The 18,163-nt window shown below is 30.9% G+C and overlaps 1 protein-coding gene across 1 annotated transcript; it reads right to left on the bottom strand.

The window, feature by feature from the left end:
• Positions 1-14,288: 14,288 nt before the first annotated feature.
• Positions 14,289-17,122, bottom strand: LOC133703341 (cysteine-rich receptor-like protein kinase 25). The gene is made up of 7 exons (XM_062127812.1): positions 16,304-17,122; positions 16,087-16,193; positions 15,784-15,933; positions 15,465-15,675; positions 15,091-15,328; positions 14,670-14,820; positions 14,289-14,585 (listed from the first exon to the last, which is right to left on the bottom strand). The coding sequence occupies exons 1-7, from the start codon at positions 17,094-17,096 to the stop codon at positions 14,289-14,291; spliced, it is 1,947 nt and encodes a 648-aa protein (XP_061983796.1). The 5' UTR covers positions 17,097-17,122.
• Between the last annotated feature and the right edge of the window lie 1,041 nt (positions 17,123-18,163).

Genomic DNA, 18,163 nt, shown 5'->3' with positions numbered 1-18,163 from the left:
TATTAACATCATTTTTCAAAAATTTGTACCGTACCTTCGATTTTTTAAGCATGACCAAATATTTCACTTAGAGATCCGTTTAAAAAGAAAGTTTTTTTTTTATGTATTATATTTTTAAGTAATAGGAGCCATATCATATGGTATTTTTGCTGAATGATACAGAAACAAAATGCTTTAACTAGTGTAGATGTCTACTAATGAGTGTCTAGCTCATTAGAACTCTCTTACAAAAAAAGAGAACAAGGATTCTCAATTTTTAAGGTTAGATATTCAATTAACATCACTATTTTCTTGGCTTAATTATACTTATTAATTTTATATATAAATGAATGGTGAGTGATGCATGGAACTTATGCTCGGTATGCTTTAACTAGTGTAGATGTCTTCAAAAGAGAAATTATTGGAAATCAATTGGAGCTATTAGTTGTGTAGTTGCCGAGGTTGGGTAAGGGAAGGATGTAAAAGAACGAAAGTAGAAGCATTAATTTTCAAGAATCCATTGGCACCGTGCTTGCGTACATGGTGAAGTGGTATGGCCTTATGATATTTGATTTTTGGTATAAGCCCATGGTTTTTATTTTTATTTTTTTATTAATGAAACTGTTTTCTTATTTATTTATTAAGGACACCAACTTTGAATTGACCATAAAATATATGGCACTCGGCACCTTGACGAGGATTGGCAACGTGCAAAAAGGGTCTTTTAGAGATCTCTTAACAACTAAAACCTTCGGGGATAACCTTTACACTCAGCAGCCATCCAAAGTCAGCAACTTTTAAAGATAAAAAAATAAAACCCTCATAGAATAGTGAACCCTTGACGGGGCTGGGCTTTTCCTTGCAGATAATAGTGTTCAATGCCTATGCTCAACCCCGATATTTAAAAATCCATAACTATATATAAAATTATATTTTTATTTTTATTTTTATTTTTATTAATTACTATATCCTTAATAGAATAGTATTTTCAATCCTAACCCTAATTAAGAAAAAAACATCAATAGAATAAAATCATTAAAAAGAAATTATTAACACTATATATTAAAACAAAAGAGACATTTGCCTATTAATTCCATTATTTATGACTAATCTTTTTCTTCTACATTTTTTTTAATTTTCATCATTATAATTTATTTAATTTTAATTTTAATTTTATCATCCTAAATTATGTTATGTGATATCTCAAAGGTTATTCTAGAGTTATATTAAATATTATTGTTATGAAATAAAATTTTCAATTATAGTAAAAATAACTTATGACTAATCTTTTTCTTTTTCATCATTTTCAATTATTTTCTCTCTTCTCTCTCCAATTCAAGAACTAAAAAATAAAAATAAAATAAATTATGAAAAAAAAAATTATCGTAAATTTAAAGTGAGTAATGTGTTTTCTCTACGCTTTACTTCTTAGTCATTTATCTTTTTATTTGATTTTTTTCTATAATTTCAAATTTAACTATCTAATTATGCTATAAAAAGATACAATTGCAATTGAGAAAAGAGTTAAAAATTGAGAAAAAAACTCGATCTTTTAATATATAGTTAATATCCATTACTTAAAGAATTATGGGTTTCATAAGAAAGTAATGGAATTCTGAATTTGAAGAATATGTGGCCACATTTCGTTGGAGACATTTGTGGATGATAAAGAGACCCCAAAATGATATATTATTAGGGATGTTGGCATAGAAAGGAAAAATGGATGTTCGAGAGAAGTTTTGCGAAGATAATTTGAAAAGCTACCCAAAATGAAAAAAATGTTTTATAGGATATGGTTGTGATTGCATCTTCTTCACAAAAGGTGCTAAAAAAATAAGGAGAAAATAGAGAAGAAACTATATGGAAACTATTCAAAATTCTCCTTTGTCTTGAAAGGTTCACATATTTAAGTCCTTCTAAAATGGCCACCCCATAACGGAAATGACAGCCTTCAGTTTACTATTTTCAATTGAAACGATGGCCGTTGATTTGTCCAAAGAACTTTGATATTTTATTATTTTTAATTAATCCAACGATGATTTTCTCGGTAAAGCAACCTTAAAATTTTTATTTCACACTAAAAGTTTCAAAAAACCCTCCAGATTTTTAGCGGTCTGTTGACAATTTTATCACTGTTAGTGACACATCACTATACGACTATCTTTATTTGAATCCAATTATAATTTGTTCGGTAAAAATGTTCACAAAAAGTTACACATCATCATGTTTTTTTATGTTTTTTTAATTCCTTTGGTTCCGACAATGATTCCCTTGATATGAGAACAATTCTATCAATAAATACCATGCTAAAATATAAATGAAATATTTTCATCGGTAATTTCGTTTGTATTTATATATTTTTTTAATAGTGTTTAAAACAAAAAAAAAACATATAATATTCAAGTAATTTTCATATAAATTCTAAATAACTCTAAATCTTGAATATATTCTTAGAACTCCTGAAAAGTTTTAATATTTTTAATTTTTCCTGGGTATAAGTGTTTCAGAAACCTAACATGATCAATTATATATATAAAAAACCCAATATTAAACTAGGCTACAGGTCTATCCCACTTTCTCTTCACGGGTCTATATAATATTACTGCTCCAAACAATTTTGATTTCACGAGAGTACTTTTAAATTACATGAGTAGAAAACAATTGATTGAGATGCAACTGTTTCTAGGCAAGCCGCCTTTGATATATTATTGTCTTGTCGAGTCATACCCTGAAATTTGTTCACTTTTTAAATGCATCATTCATTAAAAAATTTGTTCACTTTTTAAATGCAGGCATATGGAGCAGGTAACCCAACAAGTTTTCTATACAGAGGAAAATCGTGTACTAATGAATACTTAGATTTTTAACTCAAGGTCTCAAATTATGTATAATTAAATATCACTTAAGTATTATAAAAATGTTTTACTTGCTTATCTTGAAAATAATCTGTTTTATTTATTTATTCATTTAAGAAATAGCTAATTATACTCCAGTCATAAAATAATAACAATTACTTTTATTCGATTACTTGCACAAATTCAGTATTTGTGAAAAAAAATCCCAATAAAAAATGAATGAAAAGAAATTTTGGACTTAATAAAAATAGGTGTGGATATTATCAAAATTAAGTCTTTTTCAATAAAATGAACATTTATGCCAAGATATATTGCTCCTTCCATTAGCTATGGTGGGATAATGGTACGTTGATTACAATTTATTTAGTCAAATATGTTTATTATCATTCAATTCCCTGGTAAACGGAATAAACTCTGGTTCAAATGGATTTTGGACAACATTGCATAAAATACCTTTATGTGTGACTGCTGGAAGAAGACAGAAAACGATGAGTAAGGAGAACTAAGGATTTGAAATCTCATTAATGGAGGATTCGAGATGGCCAATTCCAGATTGACCTGATGGATATGATTCATGATTAGTCAATGACCTTGATGTTGATATTGGTTGCTCTCTAGAGGAGGGAATATCTTGTGCCGGCCTTGATGTTTCTTGTTCCTCCATAGCGGAGTGCATACAATATGGAGGTCTTGATGGTAATGGAAGAACGAAAGAGTCACTGCTAAGCATCAGAATAACTGAAGCCATGGTTGGTCTATCTGCTACCTTTTCTTGGACGCATAGTAATCCTATGTGGAAACATCTTATGAATACATCTCTCCTTGAAACAACCGTTTTGAGAATAGGATCTATCAGATTTAATGCTCTTCCTTCATTCCAACTCTCCCATGCGGCCTGCAAACATTTTGATTTTATCAATTGTGCGTATGTGTTGGGGTAATTGAACCATTTTTAGCAGCAATAAAAAAAAAAGTTCAATTGATCCGAAAGTAAAATCATCTGACTTCGCTGAGAAGCATCCATGCATCGCATATTCTGGAGCCATGTAGCCCCTGAAGGTAAGTACCATAATTTAAATAATTTCAGTTGCGATGTGTTGCTTTAGAAATAGTTACACGAAATTTTAGCGATAATTTGTATCTAGATTCTTAGAGCGTGTTTGGTAGTGTGGTTGCGGGTGTTTTTCAAATAACTTTTTGTGCTAAAATACATGCCAATGATGTTTTTTCATTTTTTAAAAATTATTTTTGACATCAGCACATTAAAACGATTCAAAATGTACAAATCATATTAAATTTTAGCAAAAAAAAAAAATTCAAATTTTTTAAAAACGCAGCCACAACCGTGTTTCCAAACGGGACCTTAAACTTACAAGGTCCCCACAATTCTATTTGTGGCATCTTGCGTTTGATCCATTTGAAATAGCTTTGCAATGCCAAAATTCAGTTACAATTAGTAGATTAGTTCAATAAAAGAAATTGTTTATATTTTTACAATGAAGTTATATCAAAAATTCTAGAATAAAAATTTACTCCACAACAAAATTAAAAAGAAAGAAACTTGATATGGTAAACACCATTTAAAAATAAAAATTGGTAATAGAGTCGCTTCCTCTCTTCTTGTTTTTTTATTTTTATTTTTGTGCATTTAGGGTCTTTGTCCATCCCCCTAGCTGCTGAGGAAAGAAAGTTAGTCTCCTTCTCTGTTTTGGATTCTTTTCTATTTAGATATATATTGCAGGCCTGATTTGGGGTGGAAAACATGCAAATTAAAACTTTTCTATTTATGGAGAAATTGTAGAAAATCAAAACTAATCTTGCAATTTATGGACCTTTGAAAAAAATCATGAAAGCCTATTTAAAAATAGCTATTACTAATATCATAAAAATATCATAATGTCATTTGAAAAAAAGATTCAGAAGCTAAATGTTATTTAACAGAATATTCTTCAAAAAAAATTATTTTATTTAAATGTATTTGCTAAAAATAATGGAATAATATTCTAAGAAATAAAAAACTTGGAATAATCTTCTAAACAATAATGTAAATATCTTTTAAAAAATAAAAAGAATAGTTATCTAGTTTATTATTTTAAAAAAATGGAAAACATTTCAAAATACTAACCCATTAAGTATTATTTCATATTATAGTTTTCTAATTACTATTAAATTAATTTTTTATTTGAATTATATTCAAGTGAACATTTATAAAATGATTTCAACTTAGAACATATTACAGGATATTACCTCATGAAAAATAAAAAGGTTTCATAATATTTTTTTTGCTTATATAAAAGATTCCAATATTATTCGCACATGGTCGCGCAACGTCGAGGTGGTTATCATTTTGATTTGGGAGTTGCCACCTGATATTTGGTTCAAGGTTACAAGGAAATCCGGATAAATTGGTCTTTGTTAGAGATTCAAAGATAAAAGACTAGTTGTGATTAAGAAAGATATTAACACTCCTAAAGCACCATACTTGAGGTAAACTGTTTTGTGATTTGATGTGGTTTAGGGGTTTTGACGGTTGTCTTGTTAGTGATCTAAGGTTTAAAAAAAAATTTCTTCGGTAAAGAAATCTTTATCTTATCAAGTAAAGAAAATCCAATTGTTCTGACATCAATAAAAAAATAACTATATTTTTAATATTAGAAATATATCTTATATATAAATTTATAATCTTATATACTAAAAGAAAACAAAATATTTTTTTGATATTTTTGAAATATGCACAAAGTTCTCATAACTTTAATAAACTGATTATTAAAACTTAAAATGCATGTTAAATACATTTTCTTTTAATTTTGTTTTGTATGAAAATATAATATGAATTTTTTATATTTTTAAGAGATTTGATCATATGCATGAAAATAAGACACACACACATATATATTTTGCAACATTTTAGAGAAAATCAAGTATTTTAATATTAAATTTATATTTTTATAATATAAAAATACAAATTACTATTAATAAAAAAATATGTGAGAAAATCAAAAATTATTTTTAAAAGGAAATAGAATAAAGGAAACCGGTATAAGGATATATTTTGCTAAATATACCCTTGACCAAAATCAAATTTGGGGAACAACCGTTGCTAACATCCTTCGGCTAGACCGGCCTTAGCTTCTTTTTTTTTTTTAGCTGGTCCAACTCAACTTATACGGATTGGACTGGATTTAGCTGCCCCAGCCTGGTCACTGGCACAAAGCGACCTGGCTGTACAGCAGGAAGCACGCGTGAATAAACAGGGTGAAGGTAATTAAAATAACCTTGGAACAGTGTCAAATACCATTTGCAAAGTATAAGGAGAGAATGAACGTGCCTGGTTCTAGAGATGAAGGGACGAAGACGATGGTAACGCTGGTTCTGGTCTCTATGTTTTCGTCTGTTTATGTTCTTTCCTTCGTGCTCGTTCTCTCTGGTTCTATCTTCCTCTCGTGTCCGTTCTTTTTTTTCTTTTTTGTGTTCTCTCCTACTGTTCGCGTCCTGTGTTTTTTCAGTCTTCTCTCTGCCTCTCTGTTACTTGTTCGTCTTTCTCTGTTTCAGTTTTTCCTGGGTTCCTCTCTTGTGTTGTTCGTCTCTCTGTATCGTTCTGTGCCTCGGTGTTATATCCTCTCTGCGTTTCCTTTATCTGTCCTTTTCTCTGTTTTTGTTCTCCTGGGATTCTCCTTCGTTGCTGGTTTGGTTCAAGCAATCTCTTGCTTAAAAGACAACAGACGTTTTTTTGTTGAAGTTCTGAAAGGAAGCCCAGAAGGTCTCTCTTCTTTGTTGTTTTCTGTTCGTCCTCTTTTTTTTTTCCGTCTTTCGTTTTGTGTCTGCTCTGTTCACTCCTTTTTTTTGTCATTCGTTTTTCTCTCTCTGTTTTGGGTTTTTGTGTTGTTTTTAGGTCTATGCCTCTGTTCGTTTTTTTGGTCATCTGGTATTTTCTTCTCGTCCCTGTGTTTGCTCTCTCTGGTTTTCCCCATGGTTTTCTGTTATTTTTTCCCCCCGTCTTTTTTCCGTCCTCACTTCAGTGTGGCTATTCTCTGGCTTATAAAGCCAGAGAATGCCATGCGTTGGTAAGGCAAATGAAACGGACTCACAAGACCGTTACAGTGATAATGGAGACGCATCGTGGGGCGCGGGGCAGCTTTTCCTCTTCCGGTTTGGTCTGCTGATGAAAGATGAACACTGGTCATTGAAACGGCGCCGTTTTGAGATGGGAATAGCTATTTTCAATTTGGTGAATGAAGTTCTGAAATTGTGTAATCAAGTCCCCTGCGTAAAATGTAATTGGACCCTGCATTTTAGAGACATTTACAAAACAGTCATTGGTTTCCAATCTGTTTCTTATAGTACCCTTGCCTTTAATTGGCTCTTCAACTTTTAATTCTTTCAAAATTACCCATGAAAAAACCAGTTAAACTCCTTATAGTACCCTTGTCTTTTCACTTTGGTCCTTGAATTTTAATTTCTTGCAATTATGACCCAAATTAACCATACTTTTTGGTATTTATTTTTTTAATTAAGCCCCTGATTTCATTAATTAAACTAATTTCTAGTTCAATTAAGTCCCCATCCTTATTAATTCTTTCAATTTTTAACCAAATTGACTTTCATATTTAATTTCTTCCAATTAAAGCCTTAAAAATCAATTTGTTTTGCAATCAAACCCTTTATAAACTCAATTAATCTTTCAACAAAATCTAATTGCATTCTTAAACATCTGATTTTAAATTTTTCTTCCTCGAATTAAATTTTCTTTGTCAATATGACCTTCATCTGTAAAAAAATATACTGTCAAATTTCAATCTTTTTATTTTTTAATTTTTCTAACCAATCTTTGACCATTTTTTAAGTGCCTTTATGTTTTCTTTTCACTACTATATATTTTTTATTTTCTTTTGAAAAAAAAAAATATATATATATATATACATAAATTTTCTACCAATCAAATTTTTCCATGTGTTATTTTATTTTTTAAAAGAAAGAATAAAATAAAATTAAAATATATGACATGGAAAATAAATGAGCCTTCGTATTTTTCTTGGCTAATGAAAAGTTGACACTTGGAATGAGATATTCAAGATATCTAGTCATAAATACAAGATCCCGTCAAGATATCTTATCATAAAAGCAAGATCCAGTTAATAAATATCAATCAATAAAATTATGTCACGTGGTATTGCAAAAGGACCTGAGAGCTCCTACAGATCTCTATAAATAGAGGGCATCAAACTAGACAGAGAGAGAGAAAAAAAAAGAGGATTTTGGGAGATACAAATTTCTATCAAGATAAGCTCTTCAAGCAAGGAAGCTCTTTCTTCAAGTAAGGAAGCTCTATTAAAAGTTCTCAAGCTTTCTTTATCTACGCTTGAAATCTACAAAGAACGAAACTTTGTTGAATCAAGTCTAAACGCCTCATTAGAGTTCTTCAACAACACTTTGAAGATGAATCAAAGCTATTCTTCAAAGCATCAAATCATCAAAACTCGTTAAACTTTGTTGGATCAAGCCTAAACACCCCATAAGAGTTCTTCAATAACATTTTAAAGACAAATCAAAAGTACTCTTCAAAGCATTAAATCACCAAATCTCGCTAAGTTTTGTTGGATCAAGCCTAAACGCCCCATAAGAGTTCTTCAATAACACTTGAAGACAAATTAAAAATACTCTTCAAAGTATCAAATCACCAAATCTCACTAAGCTCTGTTGGATCAAGCCTAAACGTCCTATAAGAGTTCTTCAACAACACTTTGAAGATAAATCAAAGTTACTCTTCAAAGCATCATATCACTAAATCTCACTTCACAATACACGTCACAATTCGCGTTCCTGCAAAGCACAAATCCAGGCTTGATTTGTCAAATAAATCAAGTCGCCATATATTAAATTCAAGGGAAAAATCAGATAATTGTCTTATTCTTTTGAAAGAATACTTTAGATTAAGATTGTACTTGGTCATATATTTAATAAAATTATATATTTGTACACGTGTGTTTGTTTAAATATTTTAGGTGCTCAAAATTGTGTCTATCCTTTTTTTTTGTGTGGGAATCCAGCACAAAATAAGAAAATAGGTAAATCCATATCTTTGATTTGATAAACAATTCGAGGGGCTTAATTTTTAATTATTTAGGGGCATAATCATGAAAATATGTTCTCTTTGTCTCTACTAACTTTATTTTTTGTATTTAGAAATAGCAACAAAATGCTATCTTTTTTATAACAATAATACAGACTATTAAAAAAGAAAATTATCTCGTCACATAGTTATGTATGAATAATATAAATGCTGCCAAAAATTGATGTACGAAAGTCACAATTGTACGCTGGGATCTACTTGTCATTGAGCAATATTAATGATGACCAAAACTGATATGAATCGGAAAATGTACAAAAACAAAATATCATTCTCAATTAAAACATTCAAATTAAGGTCATTAATTAAATTTTATGTTTAATTTTATTAATCTAATTAGAAAAAATAAAAGTAATTGAAACATCAAAAAAATAAAACATTGATACGATATCAAATATTTATCCCAATCCAAACATTCAAATGATTGACTGAAACCACAAAACTGGTTTTATATTAATTGAAACCTCATTTTTGGACAAAGGAATAGCTATATATTCAGATAATCCCATATTAAAAAAAAAAAATTTTTAGAACATAAAATATATATATTAATGAGTTTTCAATCCCATATTAAAAAAAATAACTTTTTTTTTGGAAACATAGAGTATATATATACTAATGGGTTTCAAATCCCATATTAAAAAGATATTATGTTATCCTTTTAAGTTGAAGTATTTAAACTAAAAAGTTTTTTATCCCACATTGAAAAAACATAATTTTTTTCTTGGAAAAAGAGTATATATACCAATTGGTTTCATATCCCACATTTGAAAAGAAAAAAAACACCGAGTCTTAGCTGGGTCTCGTCCGGGTCACGAGTTGACTTGCCGGGTAGACTGAGTCGTTGTATTGACCGGTTTTTTTACAAACCCGGACCTGTCCAGCTCCCGGGTCAACCGGGTTCCGGGTTGACCCGCCGTGCCGGTCTGAGTTTAATAACTATGTAATGGCCTCGCCTTTATCTGCATGTACTGGAATCTGTATAAATACAGGAGTTTTATAGCATATAAAAAACAAACTTTCAAATAAATTTATTTTTAAAAAATTTAATTAAAAATCAAATTCAAAAATGAATAACTATTATTATTTTAATGATTTTTTTTAGATTGAAAATTATGAAAGAATGATATAAACACATTGTAGTTCCTAATTTTTTTTTTACAAGTTATCAAATCAATCTTTTTATCGAAATCAATTCTTAATCTTTTAATTTTAAATTTTAATCCCCTTAAAATTAAATTAAGAAAATTAGTTAAAATTAGATTATAACAATCAACACAAGTTCAAAGCCTAATTTTTATCATTCATATCAGTCCAACGTTTGTTCTCAACAATTTCAATGTAATATCTCTTTTTAGAGATAAGCATCATTTTTTTTACATGTCTCATTTTAAAGAGGCCGATGTCTAAATATTAAAATAAAATACAGGTTACGCCCACTCTAAGATATTTTAACATAAATTCCTTTTTAGGACTTAACATCATCATCTTCAACTAGTTCTATTTTCAGGGACCAGTGTCAATTTTTTTTGCAAAATGATAGAAAAATAGAAAAAAAAACAAAAATTAATTAGGATGCAATAAAAAAGACATATTTAAGAGAAACCATATAGTAAAGTTAATCTTTTGTAAAAAGAATTCTATAAGGATGGTGTCATTCTTCTTTTAAATATAATTAACCCTTTACAATATCAATATGTGGAACCAGTGCGTATCTTTAAGATCTCTAGGTTTTTCTAATTACTAGATGGCAACTTTAATTTTTTATGATATAGATTTTTGATCCCCGCCCACAACGTCCACCAAGATATGACAAAGTAATAAAATCCAAATCATATCCTATAAATTTTTTTTGCATTATTGGTAGCTTTCTTTTTCTTTGTTTCTTGTTAGATCCCCACCCATAGAGTGAACTTGGCAAAAAAGTAGTCGAAACAAAAGGAAAGAAAAGAAGTGATTTGATAAAAGTTGACAATATTTTTCATAAGGTATTTTTGTTGAATGAAACAAAAACAAAATGCTTTTGATATTTTTTTTCATTTTCCAAATTTAACCTATCTGCTAATGAGTATTTACCTCATTTAATGAGTTTCAAAATTCAAGATGCTGAGAAATAAGATTGATATATTAGATAATTAGTTGATATCTTAGTTGAACCAATTTAATTCTTTATTCATAGTTAAGGTATCTAGTGACTTAGTATGGAAAGCCTAGGGAGTTGGTAACTGGTAATAGATGATACTTGATTAATAAGGCAACCGGTAACTGTGATAGTATTAGGTGGTGTTCGATAAGCCTACTGACCGGTAGCTATGGTAGTAGCAAGTTGTGCTGGGTAAGCCAAGGTGACTGATAGTTATGGTAGTAACAAGTGGTGCCTTTTATATCATGTGATTGGTAGCTGATACTTGTAAAAGATTCTCTTTGATGAAAGTAGGGACTCTCCGAGGTAAAATCAATAACTTTGTTAAGAATGAAGAGAAAGTGCAATGTTATTTTAGAGAAGTAAATTCTGAAAATATGTATGTTGAAAATGTTAAGAATGAAGATATTGTGAACCTTTGACTTGAAGGATTCAGAGTGTATTTATATCTCATGAATCTTGTTCTTTTGTAGATAAAAGAGGCTAAAATGTATTTTTAAATTTGTGATATTTGAGTAATATTCTACTCATAATAATATGTATTGAATCAGTATAAAATATTAAAGGACCTGCATGGATCCTGAGTATTGGGCTTGGGTTGGGCACTATCATTTCATAATTCTCTTGTGAGTATTGGGCTTGGGGCACATGCCCAAGCCCCGGTCCATATGGTTTTGTAGTCCCCCTTTTTTTTTTAGGGGGAGGGGCATCCTTATTCAAGATAATAAAATCCATATTATCATTCCAAGATTTATGAAATGATAGTCCTCAACGTTTCACCTTATCAGTTTGCCGTCATTACACTACTTTCCTTTATTATCCAACTATTTCTTTGGGAGCTATTATTTTAGTCTCGTGATCAAAGTCATGGATCTAGCAGGTTAACACAAGTTAAATCTAATTATTTTTTTTATTTTTTTTATAAGATTATTTTGGTATAATGACCTAGATCATGAGTTTGATGGATTGACTCGAGTTAATTTTTTATTTTTTTAATTGATTTTTTTAAAATATTATCTTTCAATGTTGAGTTGTAATTTGTTTCAATTTGTTTTTCATGTGATTATTTTGTTCTTATGAACCGGATCGCTAGTTTAACATGTTAACTCGAGTCGCTTTTTTAGATTCTTTTTTGCTTGATTTTTTTTAATTTTATCATTTAACATTATATTGCAAATTTGATATATTAACCTAGGTTGACCCAAATCAATCAAATATGTTACTATCTTAATAATAAAAAAGATGTTATCTTGAAATATTTTTTAGTAAAACTATGTTTTTACGAGTTGTATAGATTGTTTTTGTATCTACAAAGTCAACCAGGTTATATCAAGTCAACTTTGATATATTTTTTTTGGTAAAAAAATATTAATAATATCTAAATATTATTTTTATTAAAAAAAAATAACCTAAACCGTATAGCACGGTTCAATTATCAATTTCAAGCTAAGCCAGTGCGAGGCAGGCTTCGAATGCGCATGGCTCAAATGACATAAGTTTGCAATAGAGGTGAGCAAAAAAACTGAAAAACCAATTAAACCGAGAAAACTGGAAAAAAAATAACCGAAAAAACTGAACCGAAAAAAAACGATTAAAATCTTGAAAAAACCGATCGGTTCGGTTTCGATTTTGGTTTTATAAGCAAAAAACCAAACTGAACTGAAAAAACCGGAAAAAAACCGAGCCAAACAGAGCCAAAACCGAGCCAAACTGGAAAAACCGAGCCAAACCAAAAAACCGAGCCAAAACTAGAAAAACCGAGCCAAACCGGTTTGACCCGGTTTTGATTTTTTTTAATTTTAATTTAATTATTTTTTTAAATAAAAACTAAACCGAACAAAAAATAATCATTCCCAGTTTGTAGTGCAATAGAAGTTCGAAGGCTGTTCAATTAACGAAAATTAACAATCCAAAAACTAGATTTAGAGGCCCATAGGTTGGGGGTGATCATGAAGTCGTCAGGGGTAGCCTTGTCGTGATTAATACGCTATAACAAAGTATAATATTATTTTAAGAGTGTTTAATGATTGATTTTAGGGGCTGGATTAATTGGATTCTCGGCGGAGGATCTCTTTTGGACCCCAATTCTGCACCAATAATGTATTGTTTTTGGTTTAAATTTTATATTTAAAGAAAGCTCATTGTCGCTGGTTTCTAACTCCAAAAACGGCATATTAATTCAATATTTGTAGAGGGAGTTATAATTAAAACATTGAAGAGCGTGCAGGCTGCCTTTCAGCAGCCTGAAGGGACAATTTTGGGGTTGATTTTATTATATAGCATGAACTAGTATATGAATTATATATGGATGAAAAACTAGATGATGAGAAGCTAGATTCTAAAACAAAAACTGGCATAAGATTTCAAGTTTTCTAGAGATGGTTTTGACTGGTTAGCTAGAATGTGCGCAATTCGTTGATTGTTATGATTAAATATAGAATAAAAACTTACGAGCTATTATATCTTAATGAATCTATATATGTTAGATTTATGCTTTACCTGGTAGTTCGTGTAGAGCTTTATTTATTAAGCTGTGATTAGTTTAACTCCTTTTCCTTTCAATCTTATCCACAAATGAGATTAATAATAATTTATGGTGAGTGATAGTCCAGTACAAGAATTGCTTGAGCAATAGATGCATAATCACGTAATAATAATAGATGTTCAGTGGTAAGGGTTTGTTTTTTGTATTTTCAGGTTCAAGTTGATGATTGAAAATTTACATGGTTGTTAAAATTAAAGCTTATAAAATTAATCAAAGTACACGTAAACTGACCCGGATATCCACATTTATAAAATAATAAAAATAAAAATAAAAATAAAAACATTGAACTTTAACTTAAAAATACCAAATACCAATCCATGGCACCTATCCGAGTAGGCCAAAGCCAAAAAGCCACTTGAGCAATAGCCAAGGCCTTCATTTAACAAATATAATTTTAAAAATAAATAAGTTATATTTTATAAAATGAAAATTATACTCGTTTAAGATTGCTTAAGAGTTCACTTGTTAAATATACATAAGGAATAATAAAAAGATACTTGTTTAATATTTTAAAAGATGTTATTTATAATTTTATACAATTCTCCATTCAACTTAAACCGGCTCTTTATAACCAAGAAAAAAACATGGAAATAACCGAGCCCCACAATGTACAATGAAGGACCACAGTGATCAGCTTCATCAACGGGGCGAAATACTTGAAATTGTTAAAGCATTGACAGAACAATTGCCAGCATTAGCCTCGTAGTCTGCGAATCTTCCCACAGAAAATGCTGGCCGATCAGGTTGGGTAAGAATTGAACTCTCTCTTTTCAGCATTAAAACAACCGAGGACATGGTAGGCCTCTCACAAGGATCTTCTTGGACGCACAATAAACCGATATGCATGGATCGCGAAAATTCATCCGAACAGCATGAATCAGCCATCAGTGGATCTATCAACTCTAATTCTTTTCCTTCGTTCCATAATTGCCATGCCTGATCCATCATTTAGAGGTGTAATAAATTAAACAGAGTGTCAGAATATGTGATTTAGGTGTCTTTTATGACTGATAGACTCACATAAGCTAGGAGGCTCGGAGCACGTTTCGATTTGTTGAATTCAGAATTCCTTTTTCCAGTTATGATCTCAAGCAGAAGAACTCCAAAACTAAAAACATCAGACTTGGTGGAGTATAATCCTTCCATTGCATACTCTGGTGCCATGTATCCACTATTCCACAAGAGAGAAAAAAATGTTCAGGAAGGATGAGTGATACTTGAAAACAATAAGCATAAATATCAAGCAAACCCCATATGTTCCCAGCAGCTATTCTGGACCCTGTCACTATACTTCTTGACATTATTGTCTACGAAAAGTATGGCAGAGGTACAAATTAATTGAAGTCCTTGTAAGGAAATATTAATAATTGAACTGGTTGTAATAATTTTGGAATTTAAAATACATTTGAGCAAAGACTTTCGCAAGTTAGACCTCACTTACTATGTTCCAACTATCCTAGTAGTATTGGCTTCGCCTTCACTGCCTGCAAACATCCTTGCCATTCCAAAGTCTGAGATTTTTGGGTTCATATCCTTGTCCAACAACACATTGCTAGCTTTCAGGTCTCGATGAATAATTCTATGCCTAGAATCCTCATGGAGATAAAGAGTGCCCTTTGCAATTCCATGTACGATACCAATTCGTGTTCGCCAATTGAGCCGTGCACGTTCCTTCTTATCTACAAGCAAATCAACATCCATGTAAATGAATTTCTAACATAATATTCAGTAGTTGAAAAGAATTGAAAACTTTTATCTATAGATCCATGAGAGGAATTTCTATCAAAAAGAGTGAAAGTCATTAAAGAAACTAACCAAAGAGGAAAACATCTAGGCTTCTGTTAGGCATGAATTCATAGACCAGAAGCTTTTCATCTCCATCAACACAAAGGCCGAGAAGCTTGACAAGATTTTTGTGTTGGAGTTTCATGATTAGCATAACTTCATTGGTAAACTCATCTGTGCCTTGCTCAGAGCAAGCTGAAAGTCTCTTCACTGCAACTTCTTTTCCATCACTCAATTTTCCCTTCAAGAATACAAATGAAGAAATTTTTAAAACCTCTGTTTATATCTTCTCTATACTACGTAATTTACATTTTTGAGCTTGGAAATCTAGAAGATGAATTTCATTTACCTTATAAACAGGGCCAAAACCACCTTTTCCAAGCAAATTTGACTCAGAGAAGTTACCAGTAGCTGCATATATAGATGCCAAATCGAAAAATGCAGATTCCCCATCATTAAGGCCATCTCTCTGAAAATTTTGGAGCTGGAAATCATTGTTGTTTGGGTGACCGATCCCATGACAATTTCTATCCAGTCCTGTATTTTGTTTTTTCCCTGTATAACAACATTTATGATGTCAACTAGTGTTAAGAAGAGAACAAAGAAAAAAAATGTTTGTGATTTCTATAGAAGCCTTCTTACATTTTTTAATTCCATATCTCATCGCGTGATAGAAGATAAGGGAGCCTAAGATGACCACCACGAGAAGTGCTGCTGCAACTGTCAGGATGATAATAATCCATGTTTTTCTTCGGTTGCCTTCATTAATTTCTGGAAAATTATTTTTTATCTCATTAACTGTAATGTTTCAGTTAGCACAAAAGTATACAAGCAATTTTTTGGTGCTGTAATCGACAGCATACAGAAACACTTACTTTTTCCTGGAACTGGACTTTTTGAAGATTCGTTATTTGCACCTTCATAGAAAGCGTATAACTCATACCTTAAGTAGCAACTGCGGCTAAGAACCCGCCCTCCACGAGAAGCATTACAGCAACTGGAAATATTTTCCATGGCAACCCGAAGGCACGTGTTACAATCATATGGAGATAAGTCTGTGGAACATTGCACCAAGGCATACAGTGTTTCTGTATTGGTGAAGGCTGCTTGTCTAGTAGCGTACATATTTGCCGAAGCATTAAAAGCTACCTGCTTGGTAAGATCACTCAAAGTGTCATTGACCACCAATCTGAACTGCTCTGGATTCTCAACATCTTTTTTATTATCTAGGGCAATGTTTCCTGAGACATCCAAGTGGCCTAAGAAACTTTGATTCGAGTAGCGCAATTGACATAGCTCCTCCCATACAACTGCTTCCTTATCTCCTGGACAAACCTGCATGATATCTTGTGATGCTGCCGTTATGCAAGTACTGCAGCTATCATGTGTTATATAGTTGATGCACATATATTGAGCATAGATTCTGTCAAGGTCATTTCCAGTAGAGGTATTGTAAAGTTTCGAAACTGATGCATTTGAACGAATGGAGGACATGAGGATATGGAGATTGTTTTCGAATGTACTATTGGCTGAATAATTAGAATTGTTTGAGCAAACACTGTAAGGAGGATCGGCATGAGCAAGATCAAGAAGGTTGCTAATGAAAAAACAAAGCCAAAGAAATTGAATTGTTTTTTCAAAACTGGGAAAACTATAAGCCATTTCCTGTCTATCGAGTGCTTAGATGCTAGAGATCATGGGTCATCTCCTGTTTGAAGTTGAGATCATGTATATACGAAGCATACAAATGACGGGGTCTTCATCACCTCGGTTAACGAGCAATTTCTTGGAAAATTACGCTTAAAATACAGAAAGTAGCTTAAAAAAATATAAAATTCATGAAAGATTCACCTTGCATGTAAAAATGTCAAATGTGATAATTGTGAGACATTAAAATGAAAGGGGTTAGGGTTGTAGTGAATGTTTAGGAATACGGTAGTTATCAAATTAAAAAAATTAAGATATTTTCATGTAAAAAGTTCATTTTCTAAAAGGGCGTGGAATCCTAATTCACAACATATTTTTCCTTTTTTGCAAGGATTTGTATGCATATAAAAACAAAAACAAAAAAATTAGAGAAAAGAAAGGACTTGAAGTGGTCAACAAAACTATATTGGATAATTAATTCTGAATTTTGATAGGGACTTATTAGTAGGGTGTAGTTTCCAGGAAGGTCCTATGTGATATACTAACGTTAGCTTAGAATATTACCCGAATTTAATGTTATTTAACCTTAACTAACACTTGTAGGCTGTAACCACTGTGCTACCAAGACAGGTAACAATATACTAAAACTACAATAATTTTTTTAAGAGGTCAAAACTTGAATTTTTGATTTATATATATATAATCTTAAAAAAATTAATTTTTTTTACAGAGATTCAGGATCCCATTTGCCCCCTGGTCCCAGCCCCTAGATACAAATTTATAGATAAGTCAACTTAATGATTTTTTATCTTTGTTGAATATTGATTTTGGGTTTGACTAAAAGGGTTTGTATTGTTCAAGTTTTCTTGTTTACTAGTTACGTGACCCGTGCGATGCTGTGAGTTAATTTTTTTATATAAAAAAATATTAAAAAATGCTAAAATCTAAAAGTATTACATTTTTTTAATAAAACTATACCCAAGAGTTTTCAGTTTAGCTACAATGCCTGACCTAAAATTGATTTTTATAATATCAATAATAATATTAAACTTGCATGACTCAAGTTTAAATGGGTCTAGCTG

The sequence above is a fragment of the Populus nigra genome, chromosome 9, assembly GCF_951802175.1.
Source record: "Populus nigra chromosome 9, ddPopNigr1.1, whole genome shotgun sequence".
In the NCBI taxonomy this organism is placed as follows: Eukaryota; Viridiplantae; Streptophyta; class Magnoliopsida; order Malpighiales; family Salicaceae; genus Populus; species Populus nigra.
Note: the sequence above shows the minus strand (reverse complement) of the source record. Positions and strands in the feature narration are given on the sequence as shown.

What these genes read in the sequence shown, in the direction of transcription:
- LOC133703341 (XM_062127812.1), bottom strand. Translation starts at nt 17,096, where the DNA reads ATGGCTTATAGTTTTCCCAGTTTTGAAAAAACAATTCAATTTCTTTGG. An exon ending in CCTAGATGTTTTCCTCTTTG is followed by an intron (nt 15,329 to 15,464) that starts GTTAGTTTCTTT and finishes ATTTGCTTGTAG; the next exon opens with ATAAGAAGGAACGTGCACGG. An exon ending in ACTAGGATAGTTGGAACATA is followed by an intron (nt 14,821 to 15,090) that starts GTAAGTGAGGTC and finishes CTTGTGGAATAG; the next exon opens with TGGATACATGGCACCAGAGT.